A 13808-nucleotide genomic window follows, 5' to 3' on the forward strand; every position below is an offset into this window, starting at 1 on the left:
GAATGAAGTTAAAGACAACTAAGTGCTACTACAGCCAGCTTACAGAAAAAACCGAACAAAACTTTTAGCCAACCCAATATTTTTCTTTATCTCAGTTTTTTCAGTATATAACCAGAATAATTTCCATTTTCCTTCTTTATTAAGGATTTTGGGGGTGCCAATGCATAGTAATTTTTTTATTCAGACAGTTCTTTTCCTCAAACAGTTGCGATCTTGTAGTAAGAGTGAGTTGATATCTAAGAGCTCAGAGATCCTCATGATGTTTCAGCAAGTTCATCGAAAGCCCATGGCGTCCTTTGTTACCACTCCTGTTCCACCAGACTTTACCAGGTACGACACATTTTTTTTTACTTTATTTTCTTTTGAAGTTTATGTGCAAATGCATATACTTGTTTCAAAAGAAAGCTATTGCTAACAACTAGAACTCAGGTAGTTCTCCCTGACCAATAAGGTAAGTCTTCATTTCTTTGTGAATTAACAAGCCAGATAAAATATTTATATTTTATTCAAGCACTGAATATTAATAAAAGGGCTGGGTATTTGCTCTTGTTAAATAGATTTGAGTCAACTAGGGATATTCATTAATATTCCAAGGCTGCCTCTTTGATAGTGTGGTCAGCCATTTCAGTTTTGAAGATACCTTTTCTGAATTACTCTATCCGTCATCAGTGGAATGAAACGAGTTTTGATATAAATACCATATATGGAGATAAGGGTTTTACAATTCAGAATAGGGTACATGGATCTCCTGTATCAGAGCCAGCAGGAGTGTTGTTCCAAAATGAAAATTCTCAGGCCTGTTCCCTGACAGTCTTTGGAGATGGTATCTAGAAAATGAATCTTGAGCACCTCAAGTAACTCTGCAGTGAAGTTTGGGTACCATTGATAGAGGTAAACTCGTATACTGATACTACTTGCAACAGGTTATCAGGCAAGCAACTCTGCTTGACTTCTTTTTTTAAAAAAAAAATTTATTTATTTATTTGACTGCGCCAGGTCTTAGTTGCCGCATGTGGGATCTTCGTTGTGGCATGTGGGATCTTCAGTTGCGGCATGTGGGGGTCTAGTTCCCTGACCAGGGAACAAACCTGGACACCCTGCATTGGGAGTGAGGAGTCTTAGCCATTGGACCACCAGGGAAGTCCCTCTGCTTGACTTCTTGAGTGTCAGTTTCTGTCACATCCAGTGATTATTTTGATTTCTTTTTTTTAATTTATTTATTTACTTATTATTATTTTTTTTGGCTGTGTTGGGTCTTCGTTGCTGTGTGCGGGCTTTCTCTAATTGCGGCGAGCAGGGACTACTCTTCGTTGCAGTGCGTGGGCTTCTCATTGTGGTAGCTTCTCTTGTGGAGCTTGGGCTCTAGGTGTGCGGGCTTCAGTCGTCATGGCACGTGGGCTCAGTAGTTGTGGCTTATGGGCTGTAGAACACAGGCTCAGTAGTTGTGGCGCACGGGCTTAGTTGCTCCACGGCATGTAGGATCTTCCCAGACCAGGGCTCGAATCATGTCCCTTCATTGGCAGGCCGATTCTTAACCACTGCGCCACCAGGGAAGTCCCTATTTTGATTTCTTTTTCCTTTCTAATTGCACAAGGGACTCAGAACCCCAATAATACCTTCCTTTCACTACCTCTTTTTTGGGTATAGATGGAAGGGACTGAAACTGGGGTTGGGATGGGGGAGGCAGGAGGCACATCAATAAAGAAAAAACCACCAAAAAGTAAAAAATAAAACTCTGATATTTAAGGAGATTTCCCTGGGAAAAGGTCACCTTAGGGCCCTCTCCCTCTCTAGGAAACCTTACTGTCTTACTGGAAAACTTGCCTTATAACTTAACTGTAATTTTTATTAGAAACTTAGTTTATGATTTGCAGTATAGAGGAAGCAGGTGTTCCATCTGTTGATTCATTGATCAGCAAAGAAAAGAGGGCCAAATAAGAAAGGCTAGGGGCTTCCCTGATGGTGCAGTGGTTAAGAATCTGCCTGCCAGTGCAGGGAACACGGGTTCGAGCCCTAGTCCGGGAAGATCCCACGTGCCGCGGAGCAACTAAGCCTGTGCGCCACAACTACTGAGCTTGGGAGCCACAACTACTGAAGCCCGTGCACCTAGAGCCCACGCTCCACAACAGGAGAAGCCACTGCAATGAGAAGCCCGTGCACCGCAATGAAGAGTAGCCCCCGCTTGTGGCAACTAGAGAAAGCCTGCGTGAAGTAAGGAAGACCCAACGCAGTCTTTTTTTATTTATTATTAAATAAATAAAAACATACATACAGGGCTTCCCTGGTGGCGCAGTGGTTGAGAGTCCTCCTGCCGATGCAGGGGACACGATTTCGTGCCCCGGTCTGGGAGGATCCCACGTGCCGCGGAGCGGCTGGGCCCGTGAGCCATGGCCGCTGAGCCTGCGCGTCCGGAGCCTGTGCTCCGCAACGGGAGAGGCCACAACAGTGAGAGGCCCGCAAAAAAAAAACAAAACAAAAAAACATACATACATACATATGTAAAAAGAAGAAAGAAAGGCTAGCATTTATGGACATTAAGTTACAGACCAAAGTTTAGATGTTCAAAGCAGCAGTGATTGTTTCTAAGCTTTGAGATCATGGAACTGAGTACCTTATATTCCATCGGTTGATGATTTGTGATAGAGCCACAATGGCGAATAAAAGGTCATTAAACAAAGGAATGTTATTTATTAAAGGTCATCTATGTGCTCAGCACTGTTGTAAGTCCTGCATAGGAGCCATGGAAGAGGAAGTAATCTTACTGGATATATATTCCACATGAAATGGTAGAGAATTGTATATTAAAATTGAATATTTGTTACTTAGTTACATCAGAAATTCTGAGAAGTCAGGGTAGACTGCTGTGGTAAAGATGACTTCATAGCCTAGAAAGGAATTGTGGAAGACCTTGAAAGATACTTAGAATTTCATTAGGCAGATGAGAATGGGATATGTATACATGAACAAAAATATGGGGATGTGATAAGAGCTGCTATATTTGGAAGTCAGCAAAGAAATCATTTCAACCAGAATTTGAAGGGCTGTATTGTTGGGGCATTTAAGTCTCTCAGGGAGGACTTAAATAGCAGAAAAGTACAGTTCTCAGTCCATAAAGAGTTTTGGTTTCTGGGAGAATGGTCAAGTTGGGATGGAAAACCAGTTTTTATGTAGCTGACCAGTCTGTTTTCTCAAGGGAACAATGGATACTTATCCTGTTTTTCTTCCGTTCATCCCTTAAGTCATGATGAAGTCTCTGGTCTAAAGATTTGCAAATCAGTATTTTTCAGAATACTGGGCTAGAGATGTTTTGAGGCTAGCCTCTCCATATTCCATGAAGCTTCACTGACACCATCGTGAGATGAATCCAGTCATCATAAAGACCAGAGTAGAAGAGGTACAGAAATAAAAGTTTGAGAACATAAAGCTGTGCCTTATTTGCAGACAGAGTGGTAACACCAGTATGATTATAGATAACCTCTGAACAAGTGAGCATAATGTGGAGATGTTAATAAATACTTAAGGATGGTAGAATTGATAGAATTAGGTGGCTTAGCGGTCGTTGTGGCTTTGTGTATATATGTAAAGAATGCAAAAGAAATTTTGAGTAAATACTTCTACCAAATTACAAGAATTTTCCAGCAAATATTTGTAAATATCCATTCATTCAGTGAATATTTGAATGTCAGCTATGTTCCAGGCATGTGCCAGATACAAGTAGAGAGCACAATAGAGAGTTCTTGTTTCCTCATATTGTGATTTAGTGAAAAAGATAGGTGATTGAAGCAGTAATAAAATAAAATGTGATGACTGGTGATAGGGGAAGTATATGTATCCTGTTTTAATGCTTCCCCATAGCACTAATTTATTATAATGTTATTTGTGTCTGAAAAGTTTTGGCTAAAAAATTATACATATGTAGGAGTATGTCATAGTAGGATTGATAATTGTTTTCTGTGCTCTGAATGTTAACATTTATTCTCAGCAAGTGAGAGCCATACTGTACCCTCTTGGTTAGTAAGCTTTAGCTACCTGTATGCTTTAACTTGTAAGCTTTCTATCTCGCTGTTCTAAGTTAAACATGTCCTCTTCATCTTCTGTTTATTTTGTGTCTTGGTGAGAGCTCTTTGACCCTCAAGAGCTGATTAAAAATAGGACAATGATATTCTGGTCTTAGAACAAAAACAACAACAAAGGAAATATATCACACCGAGTATTAAGGACATGGTGGAAGAAACAGTATGAAGATCAGCAGGCAACTGGGGATTGCCTGCATAATGTCTGTAGACATTTTGAAAGATGTTTAGTGGGAGAACTGAACAACGTTTGTGCAGTTGGAAGTTGCACAAAATTATAGCCAAAAGCATATTATAACTTGACCAAATTTGAAGACTATCCTGGAGAGATTCCTTGGAGCTCTGATTAGGTTTTTGGTTCCAGGAAGGCTTCCCAGGCATTAATTGCATTGGTTCTGATAATTGGAGTTTTGTGTATATTGAATGCTAAGAGAGCGTATTGTGGGGAGAAGTTAGAGCAGACCTCCAAAGGTATGTGACTTCTAATTTGTTATCTGAAGGAATTGTAAGGATTAACCAGACAAAAGGATCTAGGAATGAGGAATGTGAGAAAAGGTAACTACTGCCTAGGGCTGTGGTTAGGGGTGCTTGACAATTGGATAATAGCTCTACAGTTAATAGTTGCAAGGCAAACCGCATCTACTTGTGAAAAAGATGTGAGCTGTTTAGCTACATATACTTAACCATAAAATAAGACTGATGTATTTTTAATAATGTGTACTATATTTCCACTGGCAAACCACTAATTTCTTCAGGTACTGTCACAGTGTGAAAATGCTTTAGATGCATTTTATGTCTTATTTTGGTAATAACACATTTTCATGAATTGAACTTTAGAAAATATAGCTGAATATGTGGTGAAATGGCTTGCAGTTTATCTTTTTGGTAAATTTATAATTTTATATATTAAATATATTACACTGTATTACAACACTATGTATGATAGTGTCTTTATCATAAATGTTTTACTATCTCTGACTTTTGAGGTGTTCTAATGACAGTGCTAGAGACTATTAGCGTGCTGTGGGTGTAGTTTAGTTCTCTTTGAAGATGTAGTTTAGCTCTATGGATGTAGTTTAGTTCTCTTTGGAGAAGACTGTATGGAACTAAAGTTCCCTAGGTAATCTTGCCTTGCCATGAAACTGTTAATGTGCTTATCCTGCTTGACCCCTATGTGATTATGTATTCTTATCCTATAAAATTGTATAGATTTATTTGCTAGTAAATAGTCTCAAAGTATTTAGGGTCTGTCAATATTCCTCATAATTTGTTCCGAAGAAGGAAGTTTGGGGATTTATTGTAATATTTTATCCTTTTGTTGTTTCTTTTGATTTTTTAAAATAGTTTATATGTTTTCTATTTCAGGTGTCCAGCCTAAGTACCTAACTTTTTTCTTTTCCTATTTCCATATTAGTTTTTAAATATCTCTTATAGTTATTTTAATACTTAATCATATATTGCCTTTTTTTAAAAAAGCTATATTATAAAGTATTTGTTGAGTCTCCAATTTAATTGCAAACCTTTGATGTCAGCTTTTGATGGTTTTATGAATTCATTTGATTTAATGTTGTTTAATAAAATTTTAAAAATATTTCTTAAGGCCTTATTTTAGTTTAATAAAATTTGTAAGATGTTACTGAGAGACTTAACTTCATTTCTTTTTTTTATTAAGATTTATTTATTTTGGGGGGCTGCATTGGGTCTTCATTGCTGAATGAGGGCTTTCTCTAGTTGTGGCAAGTGGGGGCTACTTTTCGTTGCGGTACGCGGGCTTCTCGTTGCGGAGCATGGGCTCTAGGAGCGCGGGCTTCAGTAGTTGCAGCACGCGGGCTTCAGTAGTTGCGGCGCGTGGGCTCAGTAGTTGCTGCGCAGGCTCTAGGGCACGCGGGCTTCAGTAGTTGTGTCTCATAGGCTTAGTTGCTCCCTGGCATGTGGGATCTTCCCCGATCAGGGATCGAACCCGTGTCTCTTGCATTGGGAGGCAGATTGTTAACCACTGCACCACCAGGGAAGTCTGACTTTGTTTCTTAATTAAATGAAATGTTAAACTTGTATAAGCCAAATAATTTTTTTCTCTTTTGTTTCTTTTTAGTGAGTTGGTACCATCTTATGATTCAGCTACTTTTGTTTTAGAGAATTTCAGGTAAGAGTTTTTGACAACTTTAGTGTTTTTTTGTATGTGTACGTAAGTAAGAGCTAGGTAGGTGTCCCTCCTGGGTAGCATACAGACCTAATGAACTTTGTCACTCAGTGTGTAGTCTTCGAAGAAACAAGTTTTGTATTAGATACATAGAGGTCATTTGTCTGGATTGTTTTATATCTTCTAGATGGATTGCTCCTGTAGGGTGGGGAATGGAACTTTTTTTTTCTTTTTTAAAGAAGAGGGTCTACTTAGCCTTTGCTAGTAAGATAAGGTGAATGGGATGATAGAGATCAATGAGCCCTCCTACCCATCCTCAGAAATAAGAGTGGCGGGAAGTAAGAAATTGTGGATGGGAGGGTATTACTGTAAGAAATTTGTAAGCTTTGTAACTTGCATGCTAAATTTGTTAGCTTTTACAGCTTTTTCTCTAAGATTAGAAGCCAAGATATTAAAACACAAAGGTCCTAAGGGACTTGTCTTAAAGGGCAGCGTGGAAGTGGGGAATGAAGAATATAAAAGGTCTTGCCTTGGGAAGAGAAAATCTCAAGAGGTGATACCATCAAACTAAGGCCAAACTGAGAACTTATACCAGTCCCCATTTAATTTGTTTTTTCTTATGGGATAATTCTGTGGCTAAGATATAAACCGAGGATTACCCCACATTTTTTTTCCATATTAGAAAAGGATAATTATACTGTGGGGATGTGAGGAAGAAACTTTTTTTTTTTCCTTTAACGGTGGAAGACTGTTGAAGTGGTAATTAGATTCAAGGCACTTAGTTATATTTTTCTTTTCCCTTAAATGACAAAATTTTGAGGGTTTTTTTTTAACCTGAAACTTAAAAGATACTGCTGAATATTTCTGTATCATTAAAGTTTCTTTTATTTCAGAATGTTAGTATATATAAATTTATACAGTGGAATCTTGACTTCTTCAGTCACCTTCATTTACTGGTCCAGGACTTCAAATAAGTAACATGAAGTGGTTGGGTTTTGTTTTTGCCTGTTTGCTATTTCCCAACAGTTTTGATCTTGGGATTCAGTTGGTTTTCTTTTACTTTAGTACTTTGCGTCAGAGAGCAGATCCTGTTTACAGTCCACCTCTTCAAGTTTCAGGACTTTGTTGGAGGTTAAAAGTTTACCCAGTAAGTTTTTCATTATTTCTAATAAATTTTGAAACCAAGATCTTTCTTTTAGGGTTCTATAGTACACTGGTTCACTTTTTTAGTGGAGAAAGGAATTAAAGTAATGACAATTTTGTTTCTTTATAGGATATGTTGCTAAACCTGTGAAAAAAATGAGTTAAATATAAACAGTGTAAACACTGGCATATTACTGAACCTTATTTCACTAACATTTAGAAGAAATGTTTAAAATTCTTATTTTAAAAATCATTAAAAAAAATACATTTACAGATGGTCATCAGAAACACATGTGTGTTGACTGCATACTCATGGTGCATTTCAGTATGTTTCTTTGACCTGTAGATTTGCTGCATATTGGCAGCTGGACCCAGTGGTATGATGAGCTGCATAGTCAATTCCAATGGCAAGAATATAAGCAGTAGTGTGTGCTTTTATCATATCATATCTAGTTGCATATCTTTTTGTCATATTGATGAACATTGCCTACATCTGTTAATTCACTGGAAGTTGCAGAGTAGTGATTCTCATTTTGTTTCTTTTTTGCTTATTACGTGTAATGCTTTTATAAAGAGATGCTTACCTTTACCTATTGTTTGGTTATCCAGTATTACAGTTCATATAGAATAGGCAAGACTCTTTCCTGTTATTTAGTGATTTTCCTTATTCTCTGAAAGTAATTAGCTAGGTTTTTAAAAAAAATATCATTATGAACTCATGGATTTATACATATTTAGTCTCTTTAAGTTGGCTCTGTGTCACTTTGCTCTGACCCTAATAGTCTAGTAGTGACGCTAGTAGTTAGCTTTCTTGTCCTCTTCCGTGGCAAGATGTTCTAGTCTCATCTTGTACATTTCCTACTCTGTACCTGAAAATTGGTCATTTTATCCAAAAAGCCCTGATTTCTTTTAGTGGGAAAATTGTATTTCAAGACCAAACTGGGCGTTAAGGGTGCTCATTTCTACCAGGTTAGTCACTGTTTCTAGGCTTTCTTCATGAACAGAACTAGGGAATTACATAGGCAAATGTATGTGGGGGTTTGGGAAGGGGGAGGGATTAATATGTATGTATGTATGTATTTAAAAATTTATCTAATAGACTCTATTTTTTAGAGCAGTTTTAGGTTAACAGCAAAATTGAGTGGAAAGTACAGAGAGCTCTATTCGCACCCACTGCCCCCACACATGCACAGCCTCTGCCACTATCAACATGCCCTGTGCCAGAGTGGTACATTTTTTGCACTTGATGAATTTACATTGACACATTATCACCCAAAGTCCTAGTTCATTCTTGGTGTTATACATTTTAGAAGTTTTATTTGTTTGTTTTTAGCCCAAAGACCATACTTTGAGAAAAACTGGGTAGGAGTGTGCTTAAAATTGAAGTGGAAAAACTCCAGTGATCTTAATAGAGAAAAAATATTTATGAACACTTTACAATTGCTATATAATTGTAGAATATCAGGGTGTCACATGTATGTATGTATTTTTTAGAGATAAAATAACTCCTGAGTTAATGCTCATGTTTACAATTCAAATTAAGGATTATAGAGTTTTTTAAACATAATCTCTTTACATTACACCTGTATCTCCTTTCTTCTATGCTAGGAATCCTACTTTTTGAAGCCATAGGAAGTGATAGAATTATAATCTCATAATCAATCACTTATTTGCCTTATTTCACCTTACAAACACAAAAATCTCAGAAGGGGAACTCTAATTCCATCATTGATTTGATTACTGAGAAATGTTTAAAATTTTATTTGGAAATATACTCTCCACATTTCACTATGCCATGTCTGGACAACAGTTAGGGTGTTCAAAGCTTGTTCTCTAGTAAATTCTACTGGAAGGGCTAATGAAAGCAATATTTCCTGAATTTTTGTGTGTTGAAAATAGTTTCTATCCTTTATAAGCTAAAGCCAGTATTGCTGGATGCAAAATTCTTGGCTCATGTTTTCTTTCACTGGGTATCTTAAATATTCAATTCCATTTTCTTTTGGTAAAGTCTGATGATAAACTGATCCTTAAAAGGCATTTGCTAATATTGTCTAGATGCCCAAATAATCTAATTCTTTTTAAGTCCAATAATTTACTACTATATGTTTTGGTTGTTCTCGGTCAGTATTCTCAGTTACATGCTGGGCTCTTTCAATATGTAGTTTTAGACTTTTTAAAGAAAACGTTTCCTGAATTATAGTTTTAAATATTTACTTTGTTTCTGTCTTTGGTTTTCTCTCTTGGGACTTGTATTATCTTCATTTTACATCTTCCTTGCCTGTCTTCAATATTTACCACTTTCTCTCTGAACTTTTCAGCTTTTTCTTCATTTCTTTTTAATTTTTAAAATTTTCTTTTGTTCACTTATTTTTTGAAAGATATAAACTGTTGTGCTTATTTGCTCTTGTGTTCCTTTTAGTTCAGTCTTTATTTCTTAAATAACTTTTCCTTTTATTTCTCTTTCCTTAGTCCTATTACCTGATTTCTGAGTTTTTCTAATACTGATTTGTGTTATTCTTTCATATCATATTATTTTCTTATTTTTTCTTTTCTTCCTGTGGGCCGTCATATTATTTTCTTAGTGTCTATTAGGTTCTTTTGAAATGGTTACAATTTTGATCTTTGAGTATGTTTTTCTAGGGTGCTTTCATTGTCTGTAGGGATGTTATTCTCTTTATTTCCTCTTTTTTTAATCTTGGTAAGTGATGCATAACATAAAATTTACCATTTTTATCATTTCTAAGTGTACATTTAGTATTGTTAAGTATATTTACATTGTTTTGTAACCAACTTCCAGAACTCTTTCTACTTGCAAAACTGAAGCTTTCTGCCCGTTAAACAGTAATTCCCCATTTCCCCCTCTCCTCAGCCCCTGGCAACCACCATTCTACTTTCTCTATGAATTTGACTACTCTAGATACTTCATGTATGTGGAATCGTAACACAGTAACATCTTCTTGTTACTGCTTCTTTTACTTAGCATAATGTTTGTAAGGTTCCTCCACTTTGTAGCATGTGTCAGAATTTCCTTCCTTTTTAAGACTGAATAATATTCCATTGTATGTATATACCACATTTTGTTTATTTGTTCATCTGTCAGTGGACACTTGGGTTGTTTCTACCTGTTGGCTATAGTGACTAATGCTGCTGTGAACATGGGTGTGCAAATATCTCTTCAATATCCTGCTTTTGATTCTTTCAGATATATGCCCAGAAATACTATTGCTGGATCATACGGTAATTCTGTTTTTAGTTTTTTGAGGAACCATATTGTTATCTACAGTGGTTGCACCATTTTACATTCCCACCAACAATGCACAAGGGTTCCAGTTTTTCCATATCTTTGTCAATACTTTTTGTTTTCTGTTTCTTTGATAGTAGCCATCCTGATGGGTGTGAGGTAATTCATTGTGGTTTTGATTTGCACTTCCCTAATGATTAATGTTGTTGAGCATCTTTTTATGTGCTTATTCATGGCCATTTGTATATCCTGTTTAGAGAAATGTGTATTCAAGTCCTTTGCCCATTTTTTAATCAAGTTTTTTGTTGTGTTGTAGGAGTTTATATATTCTGGATATTGACCCCCTTATTAGATACCTGATTTACATGTATTTTCTCCTATTCTGTAAGGTTTCTCTTTACTCTGTTGATTGTGTCCTTTGATGCACAGAAGTTCTTAATTTTGTTGTTGTCCAGTTTGTCTATTTTTGCTTTTGGTTTCATATCCAGGAAATCCTTACCAACTCCAATGTCATGGAGCTTTTCCCCTATGTTTTCTTCTAAGGTTTTATAGTTTTAGGACTTATATTTAGATCTTTGATCTGTTTTGAATTAATTTTTTTATGATGTAGGGGTCCGACATCATTCTTTTGCATGTGGATAGCCAGCCAGTGTGATAACAATCAGAAATCTGGTGCCTTGCTTTCTGAGAGATTTCCTCGTTCTTCTTCCCTTCTCATCTGGACCTTTTCCTTCCTTTGTTTGTATTATTTCTATGCTGTTTATCTTTTATTTTCCTCCTAGCATTTCCTTTGCAGTCTTTGGACCTGTCCTAAAAGGCCGTACTTACTCGTCTTTAAGAGTTTAGAGTGACTAGACTGCATTTAGTTTTCAGACTTTTTTATATTAGGCCCCCTTATACTCAGTTGGTATTATATTGAGCAACTCTTCAGTTTCAGCTGTCATATGTGGCTTGTGATGCTTTTCAGTGACTAACTTTTGTCTATTTTGTGGTTTTCCTTCTTTCGGGTCCATTAGACGTCCCATTGCTTCTCTTTCCTTTCTCCCACACTGTTGATATCATGCAGGTCTTTGTGGTTATAATTGGTATGTCTTTACCTGCTTGTGTTTTGGGGGTTGTGGAGATAACCTGTCATTTAATTTTGTTATAAATGTTGTTTGTGAGCTTTTGGTTTTGTTGTTCAGTTGTTTTGTTTTGTTTTATGTTTGGATTTAGAGAGTTGTAAAAACTATGCTGCCATTTTGGCAGTCTTTCCAGAATCCTCTGCCTATTGAAATTCTTAAAGCTAGGGACTTCCCTGGTGGTGCAGTGGTTAAGAATCCACCTGCCAATGCAGGGGACATGGGTTCAAGCCCTCGTCCGGGAAGATCCCACATGCCGTGGAGCAACTAAGCCCGTGTGCCATAACTACTGAGCCTGTGCTCCAGAGCCCAAGCACCACAACTACTGAGCCCGCATGCCACAGCTACTGAAGCCCGTGCACCTAGAGCCCGTGCTCCACAGCAAGAGAAGCCACCACAATGAGAAGCCCGCACACTGCAACAAAGAGTAGCCCCCGCAAAAAAAAAAAAAAAAAAAAAAAAAAAAAAAAAAAAAAAAAAAAAAAAAAACAAAAAAAAAAAAAAAAGAGTAGCCCCCGCTCGCTGCAACTAGAGAAAGCCCACATGCAGCAACGAAGACCCAACGCAGCCAAAAATAAAGAAAGAAAGAAAAGAAAAGAAAAGAAAATTCTTAAAGCTAGTATTTTGTTAGAGGTACAGATGGCATGTCAATAAAAGTAGTAAAAATTTTGTTCCTTAAGATTATGATAGGGCTTCCCTGATGACGCAGTGGTTAAGAATCTGCTTGACAGTGCAGGGGACACGGGTTTGAGCCCTGGTCCGGGAAGATCCCACATGCCACGGAGCAACTAAGCCCGTGTGCCACAACTACTGAGGCCCTCGTGCCACAAATACTAGCCCGTGCGCCTAGAGTCCATGCTCTGCAACGAGAAGCCACTGCAATGAGAAGCCTGTGCACCGCAATGAAGAGTGGCCCCCACTCGCCGCAACTAGAGAAAGCCTGCGCGCGGCAACGCAGACCCAACGTAGCCGAAAATAAATAAATAAATTTATTTTAAAAATAAAAAGATTATGATAAAGATTAAGTCAAAGAAATTTCTAATCTTATTATCTGTTAAAATTAGGAGTGAAAAATGTTCATTATCTTTTATTAATTGATTTCATTCCAGGGAAATCGTTTTAGGAGCATAATTTAAAAGAAGAAAAAAACCCCAGCTATTTGAACAAGGATATTGGTTGATTTTTAAAAATCAGTGTAATTTGCTATATAATTTATGTTCAGTAGTATTCGCTAATTTTAGCAAGTTTTCACAAATATATATAGTTGTATAATCATTGTCACAATCATGACTTTTATCACCCTCAGAAGTTATGTAATTTATCCTTTTCACATAATCCTTTTTTCTCCTTTCCTGGCCTCTCTGCAACCACTGATCTGTTTTTGTTACTATAATTTTGCTTTTCCAGAATTTCATATAGTAGGATTATACAACATATAAGCTTTTGTGTCCAGCTTTTTTCACTTAAGTGATGATTGATTTATTCGTAATATTTATTGAGTGATTACCATGTCAAACCCTGAAAGCTGCCTCAGGACCTTTTGGAGCAAAGTAGCCTAGAAATGAAGGGGTTAAGAAGTACATGTACCCCTCTATAGACATATTCCTGCCCTCAGCCCTCACAGTCTAGTTGGGGAAACAGATCTTTTTACACATAGTTACAACAAATATAATCTTCTCACACAGTACTGGAGAAATACAGAGGGGAATAATTGTACTCATAAAAATCTCTGTAACAGAAATTTAAACAGCTTTTCAATCTCCAGACAGAATCTTATGTGGAATCCTAACATATAAAACATAGAAATTGTGGGTTCGTGCCCCGGTCTGGGAAGATCCCACATGCTGCGGAGCGGCTGGTCCCATGAGACATGGCCGCTGAGCCTGCGCGTCCAGAGCCCGTGCTCCGCAACGGGAGAGGCCGTAGCAGTGAGAGGCCCACATACCGCAAAAAAAAAAAAAAAACATAGAAATTATATTTAATTACTTTCAAAATCAATCAAGTGTTACCTTTTTCTATTTTACTCTCTTTTGATCTTATATATCTTTTTTTTTTTTTTGTCTCATTCCTAGTGAAATTGAGGCTTTTCT

At 37.0% G+C, this 13808-nt stretch overlaps 1 protein-coding gene across 1 annotated transcript in view; it reads left to right on the forward strand.

Annotated features, from left to right (window-relative positions):
* TRIM37 (tripartite motif containing 37) overlaps positions 1-13808 on the forward strand; it is a 155867-nt gene that overhangs the window by 31565 nt on the left and 110494 nt on the right. The window contains exons 9-11 of the mRNA XM_059997311.1: positions 206-330; positions 6166-6216; positions 7279-7360. Of these exons, the coding sequence (XP_059853294.1) occupies positions 206-330; positions 6166-6216; positions 7279-7360 (258 nt within the window). The remainder of the gene's footprint in view (positions 1-205; positions 331-6165; positions 6217-7278; positions 7361-13808) is intronic.

Source organism: Delphinus delphis, chromosome 19 (genome assembly GCF_949987515.2).
Source record: "Delphinus delphis chromosome 19, mDelDel1.2, whole genome shotgun sequence".
NCBI classification, from domain to species: Eukaryota; Metazoa; Chordata; class Mammalia; order Artiodactyla; family Delphinidae; genus Delphinus; species Delphinus delphis.